At 47.2% G+C, this 25,473-nt stretch overlaps 1 protein-coding gene across 1 annotated transcript in view; it reads left to right on the plus strand.

Moving 5' to 3' along the window:
• Nucleotides 1–987: 987 nt before the first annotated feature.
• The window catches only part of LOC139395228 (WD repeat domain phosphoinositide-interacting protein 1-like), a 32,458-nt gene continuing 7,972 nt past the window's right edge, over nucleotides 988–25,473 (plus strand). The window contains exons 1-10 of the mRNA XM_071142875.1: nucleotides 988–1,404; nucleotides 9,203–9,285; nucleotides 14,029–14,195; nucleotides 16,376–16,472; nucleotides 16,579–16,676; nucleotides 17,031–17,123; nucleotides 19,206–19,276; nucleotides 21,899–22,006; nucleotides 23,315–23,393; nucleotides 23,792–23,877. Coding sequence (XP_070998976.1) covers nucleotides 1,295–1,404; nucleotides 9,203–9,285; nucleotides 14,029–14,195; nucleotides 16,376–16,472; nucleotides 16,579–16,676; nucleotides 17,031–17,123; nucleotides 19,206–19,276; nucleotides 21,899–22,006; nucleotides 23,315–23,393; nucleotides 23,792–23,877 — 992 coding nt within the window. The 5' untranslated portion in view covers nucleotides 988–1,294. The remainder of the gene's footprint in view (nucleotides 1,405–9,202; nucleotides 9,286–14,028; nucleotides 14,196–16,375; nucleotides 16,473–16,578; nucleotides 16,677–17,030; nucleotides 17,124–19,205; nucleotides 19,277–21,898; nucleotides 22,007–23,314; nucleotides 23,394–23,791; nucleotides 23,878–25,473) is intronic.

A 25,473-nucleotide genomic window follows, 5' to 3' on the forward strand; every position in this document is an offset into this window, starting at 1 on the left:
AAGTTATCATTGACTAGGTACTGGTACCCTGTGTATATAACCAAGTTATCATTGACTAGGTACTGGTACCCTGTGTATATAACCAAGTTATCATTGACTCAGTACTGATAAATTGTGTATATAACCAAGTTATCATTGACTAGGTACTGGTATCCCGTGTATATAACCAAGTTATCATTGACTAGGTACTGGTACCCCGTGTATATAGCCAAGTTATCATTGACTAGGTACTGGTACCCCGTGTATATAGCCAAGTTATCATTGACTGGGTACTGGTAATCTGTGTATATAACCAAGTTATCATTGACTGGGTACTGGTAATCTGTGTATATAACCAAGTTATCATTGACTAGGTACTGGTAATCTGTGTATATAACCAAGTTATCGTTACTCATTGTATATTTATTCCTCATTTCATTATTTTTCTATTATTTTTCTCTCTACATTGTTTGGAAGGGCCCATAAGGAAGCATTTCACTGTTAGTCTACACCTGCTGTTTACGAAATACATGACAAATAAAATGTGATTTGATTATAGGATCTGTGACAGCATGGGCAGCACCATTGAGGCTATCTCCATTTTAAAGTAGTAATTTACATTTTTCTTCATTGGCTGATTGCTCCCAACTCATAGGAACCCCCACCCAGTTGACTACTTTAAGTGGTGGAAGCCCTCAATGGCAATGTCCATGCTAAAACGGGTTATATCCACGATGAGTCCTCTGTCTGAGTCTTCTATCTATCTCTGGAAAACAAGCACAACTCCAATATGAAGTCGTTTTTTCAAAGTTGGGCTTATTTTCGTGGACAGATTTTGGGCGGAGTAAAACCTTTTGCTTCGCATCTTCCCCTCTGGCGCTGCCCATGCTAAAATAGATTTTAGGCCACTACAGGCCTCTATCATTCTCTATGCACCTGACCAATCAGAATCGAGCCGACGACAACATTGAATTTCGCTTTCAGCCAACTGGGACGGGAAATCCGAGTGACGCAACAAGCTGTCAGCTGTTCTTGTTTTGCTTCGTTTTTTTCCCCTTCTTCTTTCTCCAGAGTGTCTGATCTCTTCTGTACTAAATAAGAACATTTATGGAACTCAGATTTGGATTCTAAAAACACCGGATATAAGGAGTTCAAAACACTCAGGCCTATGATTAGATCGGTTTATTGTTAAAAAGGCGATCGAGATTTCTTCTCAGCTGGATCCTCAATCCGACGCTATCGTGCCAAGAGGCAAAGCCGATCCCAGGCCTCCGATCCAGGGCGGAGGGAGGGAAAGAGGTCGCTGGGAATCGGGATGGAGACGGGAGAGGGAGCAGACGGTCCTAGCGGACCGGGTGAACCGGGAGCCGGGCCGGGGACGGAGCTGACGGGGCTTGGCTGCGCCTCTTTCAACCAAGACTCCACGTAAGCGCCTCGGAACCCGCTGCCTGTTGGGTTGGTTGCCTACAACAAAATGCTCTCTCAGCAAATGTCCTTGTCATTTCCTGTAAAATAAGTTATAGATAAATACACCTTTCAGTATGATATCATGGTGATGCAATCTAAAAAATATTTCCCTTTCATTGTGAGGTCCTAAAAATCCTAATTAAATAGCCCATAGATGTTATAGAATTCTACATAGCGGCTACAGAATTCGCATGTGATGATCAGAGAGGGCAGTTCACAGTCCTCTTAACAAAACACACTAATTATGCTTAAACCTGAAACCACAGGATTTGTTCTAAAAAATTGTAAAAAAGCGACGGTTGACAACAGTGGAACGATGGAACCGTTCTGGAGGCAGAACGACGGGGCTTCAAAGGCACTCCTGTTATACACACTGATGCCTATAGCAATCTATTGATCCCTTTCTTATTGACTCCATTTGACAGAGAGAGTTCCTTTGACTAATGTAAGCACTGACTGAGAATGCTTGAATCGCCACGCTCAACTACTTTTCATGAACAGAAATGTATCCCAAATGGCATCCTGTTCTCTGCACTAGTTTGGACCAGGGCCTATAGAGCCCTACTGTATGTAGGGAATAGGGACATTATTAGTAGTTTTGACCAGGGCCTATAGAGCCCTACTGTATGTAGGGAATAGGGACATTATTAGTAGTTTTGACCAGGGCCTATAGAGCCCTACTGTATGTAGGGAATATGGACAGTATTACTAGTTTTGACCAGGGCCTATAGAGCCCTACTGTATGTAGGGAATAGGGATAGTATTAGTAGTTTTGACCAGGGCCTATAGAGCCCTACTGTATGTAGGGAATAGGGACAGTATTAGTAGTTTTGACCAGGGCCTATAGAGCCCTACTGTATGTAGGGAATAGGGACAGTATTAGTAGTTTTGACCAGGGCCTATAGAGCCCTACTGTATGTAGGGAATAGGGACAGTATCACTAGTTTTGACCAGGGCCTATAGAGCCCTACTGTATGTAGGGAATAGGGACAGTATCACTAGTTTTGACCAGGGCCTATAGAGCCCTACTGTATGTAGGGAATAGGGACAGTATATCTGGGGCAGTGAATAACTCTCAGATCGCCTGCTCACCTGATATGAGGCTGACTGGCACTGTGGAGAAAATTTTCACAACCTGTCCATAGCTTCTGTCGTAGGCTCGGTACTAGGTAACACACACATGCACACCCGCACACACACACACACCTGTCCATAGATTAGTCTTAGTTAGGTAACTGGTAAAAAAAACCTTGAGCAGGAGAGTGTTTACTTCATAAAGGAATGCAGAACAGAGTAGACCTGTTGTTCTGTGGTGTTGGGGTTTGGATCTGAACATAGAACAGAGTAGACGTGTTGTTCTGTGGTGTTGGGGTTTGGATCTGAACAGAGTAGACCTGTTGTTCTGTGGTGTTGGGGTTTGGATCTGAACAGAGTAGACCTGTTGTTCTGTGGTGTTGGGGTTTGGATCTGAACATAGAACAGAGTAGACCTGTTGTTCTGTGGTGTTGGGGTTTGATCTGAACAGAGTAGACCTGTTGTTCTGTGGTGTTGGGGTTTGGATCTGAACAGAGTAGACCTGTTGTCCTGTGGTGTTGGGGTTTGGATCTGAACATAGAACAGAGTAGACCTGTTGTTCTGTGGTGTTGGGGTTTGGATCTGAACAGAGTAGACATGTTGTTCTGTGGTGTTGGGGTTTGGATCTGAACAGAGTAGACCTGTTGTCCTGTGGTGTTGGGGTTTGGATCTGAACAGAGTAGACCTGTTGTTCTGTGGTGTTGGGGTTTGGATCTGAACAGAGTAGACCTGTTGTTCTGTGGTGTTGGGGTTTGGATCTGAACATAGAACAGAGTAGACCTGTTGTTCTGTGGTGTTGGGGTTTGGATCTGAACAGAGTAGACCTGTTGTTCTGTGGTGTTGGGGTTTGGATCTGAACATAGAACAGAGTAGACCTGTTGTTCTGTGGTGTTGGGGTTTGGATCTGAACAGAGTAGACCTGTTGTTCTGTGGTGTTGGGGTTTGGATCTGAACAGAGTAGACCTGTTGTTCTGTGGTGTTGGGGTTTGGATCTGAACAGAGTAGACCTGTTGTCCTGTGGTGTTGGGGTTTGGATCTGAACAGAGTAGACCTGTTGTTCTGTGGTGTTGGGGTTTGGATCTGAACAGAGTAGACCTGTTGTTCTGTGGTGTTGGGGTTTGGATCTGAACAGAGTAGACCTGTTGTTCTGTGGTGTTGGGGTCTGGATCTGAACATAGAACAGAGTAGACCTGTTGTTCTGTGGTGTTGGGGTTTGGATCTGAACAGAGTAGACCTGTTGTTCTGTGGTGTTGGGGTTTGGATCTGAACAGAGTAGACCTGTTGTTCTGTGGTGTTGGGGTTTGGATCTGAACATAGAACAGAGTAGACCTGTTGTTCTGTGGTGTTCGGGTTTGGATCTGAACAGAGTAGACCTGTTGTTCTGTGGTGTTGGGGTTTGGATCTGAACAGAGTAGACCTGTTGTTCTGTGGTGTTGGGGTTTGGATCTGAACAGAGTAGACCTGTTGTTCTGTGGTGTTGGGGTTTGGATCTGAACAGAGTAGACCTGTTGTTCTGTGGTGTTGGGGTCTGGATCTGAACATAGAACAGAGTAGACCTGTTGTTCTGTGGTGTTGGGGTTTGGATCTGAACAGAGTAGACCTGTTGTTCTGTGGTGTTGGGGTTTGGATCTGAACAGAGTAGACCTGTTGTTCTGTGGTGTTGGGGTTTGGATCTGAACATAGAACAGAGTAGACCTGTTGTTCTGTGGTGTTGGGGTTTGGATCTGAACAGAGTAGACCTGTTGTTCTGTGGTGTTGGGGTTTGGATCTGAACATAGAACAGAGTAGACCTGTTGTGTTGGGGTGTTGGGGTCTGGATCTGAACAGAGTAGACCTGTTGTTCTGTGGTGTTGGGGTTTGGATCTGAACAGAGTAGACCTGTTGTTCTGTGGTGTTGGGGTTTGGATCTGAACATAGAACAGAGTAGACCTGTTGTGTTGGGGTGTTGGGGTTTGGATCTGAACAGAGTAGACCTGTTGTGTTGGGGTGTTGGGGTTTGGATCTGAACAGAGTAGACCTGTTGTGTTGGGGTGTTGGGGTTTGGATCTGAACAGAGTAGACCTGTTGTGTTGTGGTGTTGGGGTTTGGATCTGAACATACAATTACTTCAACAACACACAGTTCATTTCATTTTTCCGGTGCAACTTTAGGCTACGTTTTCTTTCAAGATGCGATGGGCAATATATTATTAAACCATAGGCCTACGTACTACATAGTCTACAGTGGGGATCTGATCTGATCATTTTTTAACCCCATAGGCCTACGTACTACATAGCCTACAGTGGGGATCTGATCTGATCTGATCATTTTTTAACCCCATAGGCCTACGTAATACAGTGGGGATCTGATCCACCAGAGATCTCACAATAAAAACAGCACTCAAAACAACAACAACAAAAACGAAGAAAGTTCCGGAAAAAAAGATGAACAAATATCAATTTTAAAGAAAGTCAGGAACAATGCGTACCCGTGAAGAGTGAGAGCTTACTGTGGAATCTGGTTGTGTGGTCAAACACTCTTTCTTTCTTTCAGTGATGATGATTGCAGGTTTGTTCCCGTTTCCAGAGCAGGACCAGACATGTACAGCAGACAGCCCCATCCAGGGGAACAGAGCAGTGGCTTTTAGAAACTGTCCAATGGAACAACTCGGTGAACTTTATAAACACTCCAATGGCACCCTATTCCCTATATAGTGCACTAACCTATGGGCCCTGGTCAAAAAGTAGTGCACTATTTAGGGTGCCAATTGGGATGTGCCCCTAAACACACCCTAGCTAGATGACTGTCCTCCTGCTAGATGACTGTTCTCTCTGCTAGATGACTGTCCTCCCTGCTAGATGACTGTCCTCCCTGCTAGATGACTGTCCTCCCTGCTAGATGACTGTCCTCCCTGCTAGATGACTGTCCTCCCTGCTAGATGACTGTCCTCCCTGCTAGATGACTGTCCTCCCTACTAGATGACTGTCCTCCCTACTAGATGACTGTCCTCCCTGCTAGATGACTGTCCTCCCTGCTAGATGACTGTCCTCCCTGCTCAGCCATCTTAATGATGTAACTGTGCTGAAGGAGGACCTAACCAAAATGAATCCATTCTTCTTCTGTTGGACAGCAGTACAAGTAGTAGTGCATCTCAGTCAAGATTTGCACACTAGCCTCCTTTCTGTTTTTACCAGTTGAACTCAATGGTTTACTCAATACTCAATGGTTTACTCAATACTCAATACTCAATGGTTTACTCAATGGTTTACTCAATACTCAATGGTTTACTCAATACTCAATACTCAATGGTTTACTCAATACTCAATGGTTTACTCAATACTCAATGGTTTACTCAATACTCAATGGTTTACTCAATACTCAATGGTTTACTCAATACTCAATAATCAATGGTTTACTCAATACTCAATGATTTACTCAATACTCAATAATCAATGGTTTACTCAATAAACAGAATCCCTGGGACAGAACCATAGACATGATATCATGTAATCCCTGGGACAGAACCATAGACATTATATCATGTAATCCCTGGGACAGAACCATAGACATCATATCATGTAATCCCTGGGACAGAACCATAGACATCATATCATGTAATCCCTGGGACAGAACCATAGACATGATATCATGTAATCCCTGGGACAGAACCATAGACATGATATCATGTAATCCCTGGGACAGAACCATAGACATCATATCATGTAATCCCTGGGACAGAACCATAGACATCATATCATGTAATCCCTGGGACAGAACCATAGACATCATATCATGTAATCCCTGGGACAGAACCATAGACATCATATCATGTAATCCCTGGGACAGAACCATAGACATCATATCATGTAATCCCTGGGACAGAACCATAGACATCATATCATGTCATCCCTGGGATAGAACCATAGACATCATATCATGTAATCCCTGGGACAGAACCATAGACATCATATCATGTAATCCCTGGGACAGAACCATAGACATCATATCATGTAATCCCTGGGACAGAACCATAGACATCATATCATGTAATCCCTGGGACAGAACCATAGACATCATGTCATCCCTGGGACAGAACCATATACATCATATCATGTCATCCCTGGGACAGAACCATAGACATCATATCATGTCATCCCTGGGACAGAACCATAGACATCATATCATGTAATCCCTGGGACAGAACCATAGACATCATATCATGTAATCCCTGGGACAGAACCATAGACATCATATCATGTAATCCCTGGGACAGAACCATAGACATCATATCATGTAATCCCTGGGACAGAACCATAAACATCATATCATGTAATCCCTGGGACAGAACCATAGACATCATATCATGTAATCCCTGGGACAGAACCATAGACATCATATCATGTAATCCCTGGGACAGAACCGTGAACATTCTCTGAGAACAGACATTCTCAGTGGTGGAACAGCATTCACTGATCTATGCTGCTCTGTACCATCACTCATTCATATATCCTTATGTACATATTCTTTATCCCCTTACACTGTGTACAAGACAGTAGTTTTGGAATTGTTAGTTAGATTACTTGTTGGTTATTACTGCATTGTCGGAACTAGAAGCACAAGCATTTCGCTACACTCGCATTAACATCTGCTAACCATGTGTATGTGACAAATAAAATGTGATTTGATTTATGATTTGATTTGACTGTGTGTGTACTGTTTGTGTTGCGTCTGTAACCACAGGAACACTTAACCAAGGTACAGATGACTGTTAGACCTGTGTTACTATCAGGTAGGATGTGACTGTTAGACCTGTGTTACTATCAGGTAGGATGTGACTGTTAGACCTGTGTTACTATGAGGTAGGATGTGACTGTTAGACCTGTGTTACTATCAGGTAGGATGTGACTGTTAGACCTGTGTTACTATCAGGTAGGATGTGACTGTTAGACCTGTGTTACTATCAGGTAGGATGTGACTGTTAGACCTGTGTTACTATCAGGTAGGATGTGACTGTTAGACCTGTGTTACTATCAGGTAGGATGTGACTGTTAGACCTGTGTTACTATCAGGTAGGATGTGTCTGTTAGACCTGTGTTACTATCAGGTAGGATGTGTCTGTTAGACCTGTGTTACTATCAGGTAGGATGTGTCTGTTTAGACATGTGTTACTATCAGGTAGGATGTTACTGTTAGACCTGTGTTACTATCAGGTAGGATGTGTCTGTTTAGACCTGTGTTACTATCAGGTAGGATGTGACTGTTAGACCTGTGTTACTATCAGGTAGGATGTGACTGTTAGACCTGTGTTACTATCAGGTAGGATGTGACTGTTAGACCTGTGTTACTATCAGGTAGGATGTGTCTGTTTAGACATGTGTTACTATCAGGTAGGATGTGACTGTTAGACCTGTGTTACTATCAGGTAGGATGTGACTGTTAGACCTGTGTTACTATCAGGTAGGATGTGACTGTTAGACCTGTGTTACTATCAGGTAGGATGTGACTGTTTAGACCTGTGTTAATATCAGGTAGGATGTGACTGTTAGACCTGTGTTACTATCAGTTAGGATGTGACTGTTAGACCTGTGTTACTATCAGGTAGGATGTGACTGTTAGACCTGTGTTACTATCAGGTAGGATGTGACTGTTAGACCTGTGTTGCTATCAGGTAGGATGTGACTGTTAGACCTGTGTTAATATCAGGTAGGATGTGACTGTTAGACCTGTGTTACTATCAGGTAGGATGTGACTGTTAGACCTGTGTTACTATCAGGTAGGATGTGACTGTTAGACCTGTGTTGCTATCAGGTAGGATGTGACTGTTAGACCTGTGTTACTCGGTTTCCTGTGTTTGTGTGGGCAGTTTTATCAGTTCTCTCAGAAATGAGAGAGAGAGAGAGAGAGAGAGAGAGAGAGAGAGAGAGAGAGAGAGAGAGAGAGAGAGAGAGAGAGAGAGAGAGAGAGAGAGAGAGAGAGAGAGAGAGAGAGAGAGAGAGAGAGAGAGAGAGAGAGAGAGAGAGAGAGAGAGAGAGAGAGAGAGAGAGAGAGAGAGAGAGAGAGAGAGAGAGAGAGAGAGAGACTCTCTCTTTGTATTTGGACTGGCTATGCAAAATGATAACTGAGCAAGTTAAATCACATCAGCACTCCATAGGCAATGTCATGTTTAACTGAAAATGATATTTCAGTCATGAAGTTTGGGGGAAGTTCCCTCCTGTCCAGAATGGATGGAGAACACAGCATTTACACGAGGAAAGAGTCACACTTGCAACTTTCCAATTCCATGTTTTTGTCCCTTTTATCAAAAGTCCTTGCAGCAAACTTGAAAAACAAAGTAACTGTTTATTGTTCTGGAATCCCCCAAATAAACAGTGTCTATAAAACCATTGAGAGCAAAGTCTGGTGTGCATGAGATGAGTTACACTTCATTGGCTTGTTTTTACCCTAACATATTCAATGTGTTTTTTAATAATGATCTACCTCTGTGTGTGTGTGTGTGTGTGTGTGTGTGTGTGTGTGTGTGTTTGTTGTTGTTGTTGTTGTTGTTGTTGTTGTTGTTGTTGTTGTTGTTGTTGGGTGTGTGTGTGTGTAAATACTCTGGTGTGCATGAAGAAACTAGTCACACATTAGTCACTTTGACTTGTAATATTCTATATGTGTTTATCAACCTCTGTATGTGTTGTTGTTGTTGTTGTTGTGTTCCCAGGTCATTGGCAGTGGGAACCAAGACAGGCTATAAGCTGTTCTCTGTGACCTCAGTGGACAAACTGGACTGCATCTACGAGAGCGGTTAGTATAGTCCTGTCCTAAACACACCCCTAGACCCTTCCCCTAGACCCTTCCCTTAGACCGTGTCCCAAACACACCCCTAGACCCTGTCCTAAACACACCCCTAGACCCTTCCCTTAGACCCAGTCCTAAACAAACCCCTAGACTCTTCCCTTAGACCCTGTCCTAAACACACCCCTAGACCCTGTCCCAACCAAACCCCTAGACCCTTCCCTTAGACCGTGTCCCAACCACACCCCTAGACCCTTCCCCTAGACCCTTCCCTTAGACCCTTCCCCTCGACCCGTCCCAAACAAACCCCTAGACCCTTCCCTTAGACCCTTCCCCTAGACCCTTCCCCTCGACCCCGTCCCGTCCCAAACACAGCCCTAGACCCTTCCCCTAGACCCTGTCCCAACCACACCCCTAGACCCTTCCCTTAGACCCTGTCCTAAACACACCCCTAGACCCTTCCCCTAGACCCTGTCCCAACCACACCCCTAGACCCTTCCCTTAGACCCTTCCCTTAGATCCCGTCCCAAACAAACCCCTAGACCCTTCCCTTAGACCCTTCCCCTAGACCCCGTTCCAAACAAACCCCTAGACCCTTCCCCTAGACCCTGTCCCAAACACACCCCTAGACCCTTCCCCAACAAACCTCTTCCCCTAGACCCCATCCCAAACATACCTATTCCCCTAGACCCCGTCACAAACAAACCTTAGAACCGTCCTAAACAAATCTCTTCCCCTAGACCCAATCCCAAACAAACCTCTTCCCCTAGACCCCATCCCAAACAAACCCCTAGACCCTTCCCCTAGACCCCGACTCTGACTCATACAGGACTCTGACTCATACAGGACTCTGACTCATACAGGACTCTGACTCATACAGGACTCTGACTCATACAGGACTCTGACTCATACAGGACTCTGCTCTGCCAAGCTGTAGAATTGTTCAGTCCATACAGAGGATCTCATTCTAGTTGTGTTGTCCAGCCTCTCTCTGGACATTAGTGTCAGTTACAGGGAAATTACTTGGCAGTCCTCTTCCAATGATGGGTAATTCTCTGTTAGTCTCCTTCCTTGTAGTGAATCACTGGCTGTGTTCCAAATACATAGAGCCCTGTGGCGCCCAGTCAAAAGTAAATAGGCAATAGGGTGTAATTTGGGTCGCAGACACTGTGTGTAGACTGATAAATGGTTGACAGACAATAGTAGATGGATAACTTCACTAGCTAGCAGTATCTGGTGATTTACTGTTCACTTCATTATTACTGGCAGACACAGTGGTGTGGAGATAGAAACCAACCATGTCAGGACACTAATACCAGGCTACCTCAGCACCCCCCAGGACACTAATACCAGGTTACCTCAGCCCCCCCCAGGACACTAATACCAGGCTACCTCAGCCCCCCCCAGGACACTAATACCAGGCTACCTCAGCCCCCCCAGGACACTAATACCAGGCTACCTCAGCCCCCCCCAGGACACTAATACCAGGCTACCTCAGCCCCCCCCAGGACACTAATACCAGGCTACCTCAGCACCCCCCAGGACACTAATACCAGGTTACCTCAGCCCCCCCCAGGACACTAATACCAGGCTACCTCAGCCCCCCCCAGGACACTAATACCAGGTTACCTCAGCCCCCCCCAGGACACTAATACCAGGCTACCTCAGCCCCCCCCAGGACACTAATACCAGGCTACCTCAGCCCCCCCCAGGACACTAATACCAGGTTACCTCAGCCCCCCCCCAGGACACTAATACCAGGTTACCTCAGCCCCCCCCAGGACACTAATACCAGGCTACCTCAGCCCCCCCCCAGGACACTAATACCAGGCTACCTCAGCCCCCCCCAGGACACTAATACCAGGTTACCTCAGCCCCCCCCAGGACACTAATACCAGGCTACCTCAGCCCCCCCCAGGACACTAATACCAGGCTACCTCAGCCCCCCCAGGACACTAATACCAGGCTACCTCAGCCCCCCCCAGGACACTAATACCAGGCTACCTCAGCCCCCCCCAGGACACTAATACCAGGCTACCTCAGCCCCCCCAGGACACTAATACCAGGTTACCTCAGCCCCCCCCAGGACACTAATACCAGGCTACCTCAGCCCCCCCAGGACACTAATACCAGGCTACCTCAGCCCCCCCAGGACACTAATACCAGGCTACCTCAGCCCCCCCAGGACACTAATACCAGGCTACCTCAGCCCCCCCAGGACACTAATACCAGGCTACCTCAGCCCCCCCAGGACACTAATACCAGGCTACATCAGCCCCTCCAGGACACTAATACCAGAATACATCAGCCCCTCCAGGACACTAATACCAGGCTACATCAGCCCCTCCAGGACACTAATACCAGAATACATCAGCCCCTCCAGGACACTAATACCAGGCTACATCAGCCCCTCCAGGACACTAATACCAGGCTACATCAGCCCACCCCCCCCAAGGACACTAATACCAGGCTACATCAGCCCCTCCAGGACACTAATACCAGGCTACATCAGCCCACCCCCCCCAAGGACACTAATACCAGGCTACCTCAGCCCCCCAGGACTAATACCAGGCTACATCAGCCCCCCCCCCCCCCCCAGGACACTAATACCAGGCTGCCTCAGCACCCCCCAGGACACTAATACCAGGCTACCTCAGCCCCCCCAGGACACTAATACCAGGCTACCTCAGCCCCCACCTTAGGACACTAATACCAGGCTACCTCAGCCCCCCCAGGACACTAATACCAGGCTACCTCAGCCCCCCCAGGACACTAATACCAGGTTACCTCAGCCCCCCCAGGACACTAATACCAGGCTACCTCAGCCCCCCCCAGGACACTAATACCAGGCTACCTCAGCCCCCCCAGGACACTAATACCAGGTTACCTCAGCACCCCCCAGGACACTAATACCAGGCTACCTCAGCCCCCCCAGGACACTAATACCAGGCTACCTCAGCCCCCCCAGGACACTAATACCAGGCTACATCAGCCCCCCCCAGGACACTAATACCAGGCTACATCAGCCCCCCCCCAGGACACTAATACCAGGCTGCCTCAGCCCCCCCCAGGACACTAATACCAGGCTACCTCAGCCCCCCCAGGACACTAATACCAGGCTACCTCAGCCCCCACCCCAGGACACTAATACCAGGCTACCTCAGCCCCCCCAGGACACTAATACCAGGCTGCCTCAGCCCCCCCAGGACACTAATACCAGGCTACCTCAGCCCCCCAGGACACTAATACCAGGCTACATCAGCCCCCCCCCCAGGACACTAATACCAGGCTACCTCAGCCCCCCAGGACACTAATACCAGGCTGCCTCAGCCCCCCCAGGACACTAATACCAGGCTACCTCAGCCCCCCAGGACACTAATACCAGGCTACATCAGCCCCCCCCCCAGGACACTAATACCAGGCTACCTCAGCCCCCCAGGACACTAATACCAGGCTACCTCAGCCCCCCCAGGACACTAATACCAGGTTACCTCAGCACCCCCCAGGACACTAATACCAGGCTACCTCAGCCCCCCCAGGACACTAATACCAGGCTACCTCAGCCCCCCCAGGACACTAATACCAGGCTACCTCAGCCCCCCCAGGACACTAATACCAGGCTACCTCAGCCCCCCCCAGGACACTAATACCAGGTTACCTCAGCACCCCCCAGGACACTAATACCAGGCTACCTCAGCCCCCCCAGGACACTAATACCAGGCTACCTCAGCCCCCCCAGGACACTAATACCAGGCTACCTCAGCCCCCCCAGGACACTAATACCAGGCTACCTCAGCCCCCTAGGACACTAATACCAGGCTACCTCAGCCCCCCAGGACACTAATACCAGAATACCTCCCCCCCTCAGGACACTAATACCAGGCTACATCAGCCCCCACCCCAGGACACTAATACCAGGCTGCCTCAGCCCCCCCAGGACACTAATACCAGGCTACCTCAGCCCCCCAGGACACTAATACCAGGCTACATCAGCCCCCCCCCAGGACACTAATACCAGGCTACCTCAGCCCCCCAGGACACTAATACCAGGCTACCTCAGCCCCCCCAGGACACTAATACCAGGCTACCTCAGCCCCCCCAGGACACTAATACCAGGCTACCTCAGCCCCCTAGGACACTAATACCAGGCTACCTCAGCCCCCCAGGACACTAATACCAGAATACCTCCCCCCCTCAGGACACTAATACCAGGCTACCTCAGCCCCCCCAGGACACTAATACCAGGCTACCTCAGCCCCCCCCAGGACACTAATACCAGGTTACCTCAGCCCCCCCAGGACACTAATACCAGGCTACCTCAGCCCCCCCCAGGACACTAATACCAGGCTACCTCAGCCCCCCCAGGACACTAATACCAGGTTACCTCAGCACCCCCCAGGACACTAATACCAGGCTACCTCAGCCCCCCCAGGACACTAATACCAGGCTACCTCAGCCCCCCCAGGACACTAATACCAGGCTACCTCAGCTCCCCCAGGACACTAATACCAGGCTACCTCAGCCCCCTAGGACACTAATACCAGGCTACCTCAGCCCCCCAGGACACTAATACCAGAATACCTCCCCCCCTCAGGACACTAATACCAGGCTACATCAGCCCCCACCCCAGGACACTAATACCAGGCTGCCTCAGCCCCCCCCAGGACACTAATACCAGGCTACCTCAGGCCCCCCAGGACACTCATGTCCATACCATGCTTACCCCTGTGTTCCCCTGCTCTTCCCCATCAGAGACCCCAGACGTGTACATCGTGGAGCGGTTGTTCTCCAGCAGTCTGGTGGTGGTGGTCAGTCTCTCCATCCCCAGACGGATGAACGTCTACCACTTCAAGAAGGGAACGGAGATCTGCAACTACAGCTACAGTAACAACATCCTCTCTGTCAGACTCAACAGACAGGTAACAGAACTACAGTAACAACATCCTCTCTGTCAGACTCAACAGACAGGTAACAGAACTACAGTAACGACATCCTCTCTGTCAGACTCAACAGACAGGTAACATAACTACAGTAACAACATCCTCTCTGTCAGGCTCAACAGACAGGTAACAGAACTACAGTAACAACATCCTCTCTGTCAGGCTCAACAGACAGGTAACATAACTACAGTAACAACATCCTCTCTGTCAGACTCAACAGACAGGTAACAGAACTACAGTAACAACATCCTCTCTGTCAGACTCAACAGACAGGTAACAGAACTACAGTAACAACATCCTCTCTGTCAGACTCAACAGACAGGTAACAGAACTACAGTAACAACATCCTCTCTGTCAGACTCAACAGACAGGTAACAGAACTACAGTAACAACATCCTCTCTGTCAGACTCAACAGACAGGTAACAGAACTACAGTAACAACATCCTCTCTGTCACACTCAACAGACAGGTAACAGAACTACAGTAACAACATCCTCTCTGTCAGACTCAACAGACAGGTAACAGAACTACAGTAACCACATCCTCTCTGTCAGGCTCAACAGACAGGTAACAGAACTACAGTAACAACATCCTCTCTGTCAGACTCAACAGACAGGTAACAGAACTACAGTAACAACATCCTCTCTGTCAGACTCAACAGACAGGTAACTACAGTAACAACAGCCTCTCTGTCAGGCTCAACAGACAGGTAACAGAACTACAGTAACAACATCCTCTCTGTCAGACTCAACAGACAGGTAACAGAACTACAGTAACAACATCCTCTCTGTCAGACTCAACAGACAGGTAACAGAACTACAGTAACCACATCCTCTCTGTCAGACTCAACAGACAGGTAACAGAACTACAGTAACAACATCCTCTCTGTCAGACTCAACAGACAGGTAACAGAACTACAGTAACAACATCCTCTCTGTCAGACTCAACAGACAGGTAACAGAACTACAGTAACAACATCCTCTCTGTCAGACTCAACAGACAGGTAACAGAACTACAGTAACCACATCCTCTCTGTCAGACTCAACAGACAGGTAACATAACTACAGTAACAACATCCTCTCTGTCAGACTCAACAGACAGGTAACAGAACTACAGTAACAACATCCTCTCTGTCAGACTCAACAGACAGGTAACATAACTACAGTAACAACATCCTCTCTGTCAGACTCAACAGACAGGTAACAGAACTACAGTAACAACATCCTCTCTGTCAGACTAAACAGACAGGTAACAGAACTACAGTAACAACATCCTCTCGGTCAGACTCAACAGACAGGTAACAGAACTACAGTAACAACATCATCTCTGTCAGACTCAATAGACAGGTAACAGAACTACAGTAACAACATCCTCTCTGTCAGACTCAACAGACAGGTAACAGAACTACAGTAACAACATCCTCTCTGTCAGACTCAACAGACAGGTAACAGAACTACAGTAACAACATCCTCTCTGTCAGACTCAACAGACAGGTAACAGAACTACAGTAACAACATCCTCTCTGTCAGACTAAACAGACAGGTAACAGGACTACAGTAACAACAACAGAGACATACATATAGAGACCACGTAGAGACGTTGTTGTCAGCAGCTATTGATTTTGAATACTTTTTGTTAGGGCATGTTGACATAGGATAACCTGCCAGGAAATGATCAGCGTAATTCACATACTAACAGTCACCTCTCTCTCTCTCCCTCTCCCTCTATCCCTCTCTCTCTCTCTCTCTCTCTCCCTCTCTCTCTCTCTCTCCCTCTCCCCATCTCTCTCTCCCTCTCTCCCTCTCCCTCTCTCTCTCTCTCCCCCCTCTCTCTCCCCATCTCTCTCTCCCTCACTCCCTCTCTCCCTCTCCCTCTCTCTCTCTCCCCCCCTCTCTCTCTCCCTCTCTCTCCCTCTCTCTCCCTCTCCCTCTCTCCCTCTCCCTCTCTCTCTCTCTCTCCCCCCCTCTCTTTCCCTCTATCCCTCTCCCCCTCTCTCTCCCTCTCCCTCTATCCCTCTCTCTCTCTCTCCCTCTCCCCCTCTCTCTCCCTCCCCCTCTCCCCCTCTCTCTCCCTCCCCCTCTCCCTCTCTCTCCCCCTCTCTCTCCCTCTCCCTCTCCCTCTCTCTCTCCCTCTCTTCCTCTCCCTCCCTCCCCCTGTAGAGGCTGGTGGTGTGTCTGGAGGAGTCAGTGTACATCCACAACATCAAAGACATGAAGCTGCTGAAGACCCTTCTCAACACGCCCTCCAACCCCTCAGGTAAACACAGTGTACAGAACAGTGTTTCCTAAACCAGTGCTGCTCTGTGGGTTTCTGATGGGGAAAAGCAGAAGCTGTCTGAAATGAACATGGTGGTTCTGTTCAGGTCTGTGTGCTCTGTCCATCAACCATTCCAACTCGTACCTGGCCTACCCAGGCAGCTCCACCATCGGAGAGATCATAGTTTACGATGCCAACAACCTGGTAAGGCCTGCTACTACTGTACTACTACTATACTACTGTACTACTACCATACTACTGTACTACTACTGTACTACTACTGTACTACTACTATACTACTGTACTACTACTATACTACTGTACTACTACTGTAGTACTACTACTGTACTACTATGCTACTGTACTACTACTATACTACTGTACTACTACTGTACTACTACTACTGTACTACTACTGTACTACTATGCTACTGTACTACTACTATACTACTGTACTACTACAGTACTACTGTAGTACTACTACTGTACTACTATGCTACTGTACTACTACTGTACTACTACTACTCTCTCTCTCTGGCGCTCTCTCTCTCTCTCTCAGAGCACTGTCACAATGATCCCGGCCCATGACAGTCCCCTGGCTGCTCTCACCTTCAACTCGTCAGGCACCAAGCTGGCCAGCGCCTCGGAGAGGGTAAGCACTACCAGGACAGTTGCCCCTAGTGACGGGAGGCCAGTGCCTCGGAGAGGGTAAGCACTACCAGGACAGCTGCCCCTAGTGACGGGAGGCCAGCGCCTCGGAGAGGGTAAGCACTACCAGGACAGCAGCCCCTAGTGACGGGAGGCCAGCGCCTCGGAGAGGGTAAGCACTACCAGGACAGCTGCCCCTAGTGACGGGAGGCCAGCGCCTCGGAGAGGGTAAGCACTACCAGGACAGCTGCCCCTAGTGACGGGAGGCCAGCGCCTCGGAGAGGGTAAGCACTACCAGGACAGTTGCCCCTAGTGACGGGAGGCCAGCGCCTCGGAGAGGGTAAGCACTACCAGGACAGCTGCCCCTAGTGACGGGAGGCCAGCGCCTCGGAGAGGGTAAGCACTACCAGGACAGCTGCCCCTAGTGACGGGAGGCCAGCGCCTCGGAGAGGGTAAGCACTACCAGGACAGCTGCCCCTAGTGACGGGAGGCCAGCGCCTCGGAGAGGGGAAGCACTACCAGGACAGCTGCCCCTAGTGACGGGAGGCCAGCGCCTCGGAGAGGGTAAGCACTACCAGGACAGCTGCCCCTAGTGACGGGAGGCCAGCGCCTCGGAGAGGGTAAGCACTACCAGGACAGCTGCCCCTAGTGACGGGAGGCCAGCGCCTCGGAGAGGGTAAGCACTACCAGGACAGCAGCCCCTAGTGACGGGAGGCCAGCGCCTCGGAGAGGGTAAGCACTACCAGGACAGCTGCCCCTAGTGACGGGAGGCCAGCGCCTCGGAGAGGGTAAGCACTACCAGGACAGCTGCCCCTAGTGACGGGAGGCCAGCGCCTCGGAGAGGGTAAGCACTACCAGGACAGCTGCCCCTAGTGACGGGAGGCCAGCGCCTCGGAGAGGGTAAGCACTACCAGGACAGCTGCCCCTAGTGACGGGAGGCCAGCGCCTCGGAGAGGGTAAGCACTACCAGGACAGCTGCCCCTAGTGACGGGAGGCCAGCGCCTCGGAGAGGGTAAGCACTACCAGGACAGCTGCCCCTAGTGACGGGAGGCCAGCGCCTCGGAGAGGGTAAGCACTACCAGGACAGCTGCCCCTAGTGACGGGAGGCCAGCGCCTCGGAGAGGGTAAGCACTACCAGGACAGCTGCCCCTAGTGACGGGAGGCCAGCGCCTCGGAGAGGGTAAGCACTACCAGGACAGCTGCCCCTAGTGACGGGAGGCCAGCGCCTCGGAGAGGGTAAGCACTACCAGGACAGCTGCCCCTAGTGACGGGAGGCCAGCGCCTCGGAGAGGGTAAGCACTACCAGGACAGCTGCCCCTAGTGACGGGAGGCCAGCGCCTCGGAGAGGGTAAGCACTACCAGGACAGCTGCCCCTAGTGACGGGAGGCCAGCGCCTCGGAGAGGGTAAGCACTACCAGGACAGCTGCCCCTAGTGACGGGAGGCCAGCGCCTCGGAGAGGGTAAGCACTACCAGGACAGCTGCCCCTAGTGACGGGAGGCCAGTGCCTCGGAGAGGGTAAGCACTACCAGGACAGCTGCCCCTAGTGACGGGAGGCCAGCGCTGCTTTTTGACAACATACCTGGATATTGCAGTTAGGCCCTGGCCATGTCCAAAACATTCAGTACTTGACTAGTAGTAGATGTACTCTGCTGCAGCACACAGTGTATTATAAGACCATGTGGGCAGGGCATCCTGAAGAGGTATGACACTATAATAATATAATCAAGATAACTACAGTGTAGCTGGACAGTCCTGACTGTGGGACTCTCTTCCTCCCTCTAGTTAGACAGTCCTGACTGTGAGGGACTCTCTTCCTCCCTCTAGTTAGACAGTCCTGACTGTGAGGGACTGACTCTATTTCTCCCTCTAGTTAGACAGTCCTGACTGTGAGGGGCTGACTCTCTTTCTCCCTCTAGTTAGACAGTCCTGACTGTGAGGGACTGACTCTCTTTCTCCCTCTAGTTAGACAGTCCTGACTGTGAGGGACTGACTCTCTTTCTCCCTCTAGTTAGACAGTCCTGACTGTGAGGGACTGACTCTCTTTCTTACTCCCTTCTTCATATCCCCCCCCCTCTCTCCCTCCAGGGTACTGTAATCCGTGTGTTCTCCATCCCAGAGGGACAGCGTCTGTTTGAGTTCCGCAGAGGGATGAAGAGGTCAGAGTTCACACAATAGAACATAAACTGTATAAACACATTTTACTACACAACATAGTCTACATCTACTGTAATGAACAGGACTAACAGAACGCATTAAACACACCTAATGAACAGGACTAACAGAACGCATTAAACACACCTAATGAACAGGACTAACAGAACACATTAAACACACCTAATGAACAGGACTAACAGAACACATTAAACACACCTAATGAACACGACTAACAGAACACATTAAACACACCTAATGAACGGGACTAACAGAACGCATTAAACACACCTAATGAACAGGACTAACAGAACACATTAAACACACCTAATGAACAGGACTAACAGAACACATAAAACACACCTAATGAACAGGACTAACAGAACGCATTAAACACACCTAATGAACAGGACTAACAGAACACATTAAACACACCTAATGAACAGGACTAACAGAACACATAAAACACACCTAATGAACAGGACTAACAGAACACATAAAACACACCTAATGAACAGGACTAACAGAACACATTAAACACACCTAATGAACAGGACTAACAGAACACATTAAACACACCTAATGAACAGGACTAACAGAACGCATTAAACACACCTAATGAACAGGACTAACAGAACACATTAAACACACCTAATGAACAGGACTAACAGAACACATTAAACACACCTAATGAACAGGACTAACAGAACACATTAAACACACCTAATGAACAGAACTAACAGAAAACACACCTAATGAACAGGACTAACTGAACACATAAAACACACCTAATGAACGGGACTAAAAGAACACATTAAACACACCTAATGAACAGGACTAACAGAAAACACACCTAATGAACAGGACTAACTGAACACATAAAACACACCTAATGAACAGGACTAACAGAACGCATTAAACACACCTAATGAACAGACTAACAGAACACATTAAACACACCTAATGAACAGGACTAACAGAACACATTAAACACACCTAATGAACAGGACTAACAGAACACATTAAACACACCTAATGAACAGGACTAACAGAACACATTAAACACACCTAATGAACAGGACTAACAGAACACATTAAACACACCTAATGAACAGGACTAACAGAACACATTAAACACACCTAATGAACAGGACTAACAGAACACATTAAACACACCTAATGAACAGGACTAACAGAACACATTAAACACACCTAATGAACAGGACTAACAGAACGCATTAAACACACCTAATGAACAGGACTCATTATGACAGACTGAAGACAGGTTTATAATGACACATCTCTCATTATGACAGACTGAAGACAGGTTTATAATGACACATCTCTCATTATGACAGACTGAAGACAGGTTTATAATGACACATCTCTCATTATGACAGACTGAAGACAGGTTTATAATGACACATCTCTCATTATGACAGACTGAAGACAGGTTTATAATGACACATCTCTCATTATGACAGACTGAAGACAGGTTTATAATGACACATCTCTCATTATGACAGACTGAAGACAGGTTTATAATGACACATCTCTCATTATGACAGACTGAAGACAGGTTTATAAAGACACATCTCTCATTATGACAGACTGAAGACAGGTTTATAATGACACATCTCTCATTATGACAGACTGAAGACAGGTTTATAATGACACATCTCTCATTATGACAGACTGAAGACAGGTTTATAATGACACATCTCTCATTATGACAGACTGAAGACAGGTTTATAATGACACATCTCATTATGACATCATTAGAACAGACTGAAGACAGGTTTATAATGACACATCTCATTATGACATCATTATGACAGACTGAAGACAGGTTTATAATGACACATCTCATTATGACATCATTATGACAGACTGAAGACAGGTTTATAATGACACATCTCATTATGACAGACTGAAGACAGGTTTATAATGACACATCTCTCATTATGACATCATTATGACAGACTGAATACAGGTTTATAATGACACATCTCTCAGTGTGACATCATTATGACAGACTGAAGACAGGTTTATAATGACACATCTCATTATGACAGACTGAAGACAGGTTTATAATGACACATCTCATTATGACATCATTATGACAGACTGAAGACAGGTTTATAATGACACATCTCATTATGACAGACTGAAGACAGGTTTATAATGACACATCTCTCATTATGACATCATTATGACAGACTGAAGACAGGTATATAATGACACATCTCATTATGACATCATTAGAACAGACTGAAGACAGGTTTATAATGACACATCTCATTATGACATCATTATGACAGACTGAATACAGGTTTATAATGACACATCTCTCATTATGACAGACTGAAGACAGGTTTATAATGACACATCTCTCAGTGTGTGACAGAGCAGGCAAAGGAAAGGAATGGCCAGCTGAAATGTTAAATGCTTCTTTCATAGCTAGATAACGTCATTTGTGTAATTAAGTTCTTACCAACAGTATGAGTGTAGAAGAGACTTATAATAACTTCCTGTGTGTGTGTGTGTGTGTGTGTGTGTGTGTGTGTGTGTGTGTGTGTGTGTGTGTGTGTGTGTGTGTGTGTGTGTGTGTGTGTGTGTCTCTGCAGGTACGTCAATATCAGTTCCCTGTCCTTCAGTCCTGACGCCCAGTTCCTCTGTGCCTCCAGCAACACTGAGACCGTACACATCTTCAAACTAGAACAGCACGGACCCAGGTACACACACACACACATAGAAGGAGTCATCCACAACCTGGCAAGCCTACATACATCTCTCTCTATCCCCCCACTCTCTCTCTACCCCTTCACTCTCTCTCTGCCCCCCCCCACTCTCTCTCTACCCCCCCACTCTCTACCCCCCTCACTCTCTCTCTACCCCCTATCTCTCTCTACCCCCCCACTCTCTCTACCCCCCCACTCTCGCTCTACCCTCCCACTCTCTCTACCCCCCCACTCTCTCTCTACCCCCCATCTCTCTCTCTCTCTACCCCCCCACTCTCTCTCTACCCCCCTATCTCTCTCTCTCTCTCTACCCCCCCACTCTCTCTCTACCCCCCCTATCTCTCTCTCTACCCCCCTCTCTCTCTCTCTACCCTCCTATCTTTCTCTCTACCCTCCTATCTCTCTCTCTACCCTCCTATCTCTCTCTCTACCCTCCTATCTCTCTCTCTCTACCCCCCCACTCTCTCTCTACCCCCCTATCTCTCTCTCTCTACCCCCCCCACTCTCTCTCTACCCCTATCTCTCTCTCTCTCTACCCCCCTATTTCTCTGTCTCTCTCTGTGTATCTCCCTGTCTCTCTCTGTGTATCTCCCTGTCTCTCTATGTGTATCTCCCTGTCTCTCTCTGTGTTTCTCCCTGTCTCTCTCTTTGTATCTCCCTGTCTCTCTCTGTGTATCTCCCTGTCTCTCTCTCTGTGTATCTCCCTGTCTCTCTCTGTGTTTCTCCCTGTCTCTCTCTGTGTATCTCCCTGTCTCTCTCTGTGCATATCCCTGTCTCTTTCTGTGTATCTCTCTGTCTCTCTCTGTGTATCTCTCTGTCTCTCTCTGTGTCTCTCCCTGTCTCTCTAACCCTGTATCTCCCTGTCTCTCTCTGTGTATCTCCCTGTCTCTCTCTGTGTCTCTCCCTGTCTCTCTCTGTGTATCTCCCTGTCTCTCTCTGTGTATCTCCCTGTCTCTCTCTGTGTATCTCCCTGTCTCTCTCTGTGTCTCTCCCTGTCTCTCTAACCCTGTATCTCCCTGTCTCTCTCTGTGTATCTCCCTAACTGTCTCTCTCTGTGTATCTCTCTGTCTCTCTATCTGTCTCTCTCTGTGTCTCTCCCTGTCTCTCTAACCCTGTATCTCCCTGTCTCTCTCTGTGTATCTCCCTGTGTCTCTCTAACCCTGTATCTCCCTGTCTCTCTCCGTGTCTCTCCCTGTCTCTCTCTGTGTCTCTCCCTGTCTCTCTCTCTGTGTATCTCCCTGTCTCTCTCCCTGTCTCTCTCTGTGTATCTCCCTGTCTCTCTCCCTGTCTCTCTCTGTGTAGTGGAGAGGAGGAGTGTCCTACCTGGGGATCCTACGTAGGGAAGATGTTCTCTGCAGCCAGCAGCTACCTCCCAGCCCAGGTGTCTTGTCTTACTGGCCTTTTCTCTCGTTTATATATATATATATATATATATTCTCTCGTTTATATATATATATATATATATATATTCTCTCGTTTATATATATATATATATTATCTCGTTTATATATATATATATATATATATATTCTCTCGTTTATATATATATATATATATATATTCTCTCGTTTATATATATATATATATATATATTCTCTCGTTTATATATATATATTTATATTCTCATGTTCATATATTATGCTTCTTCTAATTCAATACTATTTCAAATATTTGTTTACTTGCTGAACTGAGAGTAGATCTCGTAAGTAGCATGACATTGTACTGTATACACTAGGCTGTATCCTATCGTATGACTGTAAACTTTGATTGCCGTTTGAGGTGTCTGGCGTGATGAGTCAGGAAAGAGCCTTCGCCACTGTACGCCTCCTAGTGGCCGGGCAGAGGAACGTCTGTACCCTCGCCACGTGAGTTTCCCTGTCTGTGTATTTTTGTGTTTAGGGATTGTGGGTGTATGGTGTGTGTGTACTGTATAGGGAGTTGGTGTGTTTTTTTTTTGTCTCCGTAGGTTTTGGTCTATTTGTTATACACAGTAGTAGAAAGTAGTACACAGTAGTACACAGTAGTAGACAGTAGTAGACAGCAGTACACAGTGGTAGACAGTGGTTGACAGTAGTACACAGTAGTACACAGTAGTACGCAGTAGTAGACATTAGTACACAGTAGTACACAGTAGTAGACAGTAGTAGACAGTAGTATACAGTAGTAGACAGTGGTAGACAATAGTACACAGTAGTACACAGTAGTACACAGTGGTAGACAGTAGTACACAGTAGTAGACAGTGGTAGACAGTAGTACACAGTATTAGACAGTGGTAAACAGTAGTACACAGTAGTACACAGTAGTAGACAGTGGTAGACAGTAGTACACAGTAGTAGACAGTAGTACACAGTGGTAGACAGTGGTAAACAGTAGTACACAGTAGTACACAGTAGTAGACAGTGGTAGACAGTAGTACACAGTAGTAGACAATGGTAGACAGTAGTACACAGTGGTAGACAGTAGTACACAGTAGTAGACAGTAGTACACAGTAGTACACAGTAGTACAGAGTAGTAGACAGTAATACACAGTAGTAGACTGTAGTACACAGTAATACACAGTAGTAGACTGTAGTACACAGTAGTAGACTGTAGTAGACTGTAGTAGACAGTAGTAGACTGTAGTAGACAGTAGTAGACAGTAGTAGACTGTAGTAGACTAGTAGACTGTAGTACACAGTAGTAGACTGTAGTAGACAGTAGTAGACAGTAGTAGACTGTAGTAGACTAGTAGACTGTAGTACACAGTAGTAGACAGTAGTAGACAGTAGTAGACAGTAGTAGACTGTAGTAGACTAGTAGACTGTAGTACACAGTAGTAGACTGTAGTACACAGTAGTAGACTGTAGTACACAGTAGTAGACTGTAGTAGACAGTAGTAGACAGTAGTAGACTGTAGTACACAGTAGTAGACTGTAGTAGACAGTAGTAGACAGTAGTAGACTGTAGTAGACTATTAGACTGTAGTACACAGTAGTAGACTGTAGTAGACTGTAGTAGACTGTAGTAGACAGTAGTAGACTGTAGTACACAGTAGTAGACTGTAGTACACAGTAGTACACAGTAGTAGACAGTAGTAGACAGTAGTAGACTGTAGTACACAGTAATACACAGTAGTAGACTGTAGTACACAGTAGTAGACTGTAATACACAGTAGTAGACTGTAGTACACAGTAGTAGACTGTAGTACGCAGTAGTAGACTGTAGTACGCAGTAGTAGACTGTAGTACACAGTAGTAGACTGTAGTACACAGTAGTAGACTGTAGTAGACTGTAGTACACAGTAATACACAGTAGTAGACAGTAGTAGACTGTAGTACACAGTAGTAGACTGTAGTACACAGTAGTACACAGTAATACACAGTAATACACAGTAGTAGACAGTAGTAGACTGAATTACACAGTTTAAAAGACTATATCGTAGATCATCCTGACCTGATCCTAGAGTGATGGCCATAAATG

Source organism: Oncorhynchus clarkii, unplaced genomic scaffold (genome assembly GCF_045791955.1).
Source record: "Oncorhynchus clarkii lewisi isolate Uvic-CL-2024 unplaced genomic scaffold, UVic_Ocla_1.0 unplaced_contig_14083_pilon_pilon, whole genome shotgun sequence".
NCBI lineage: Eukaryota > Metazoa > Chordata > Actinopteri > Salmoniformes > Salmonidae > Oncorhynchus > Oncorhynchus clarkii.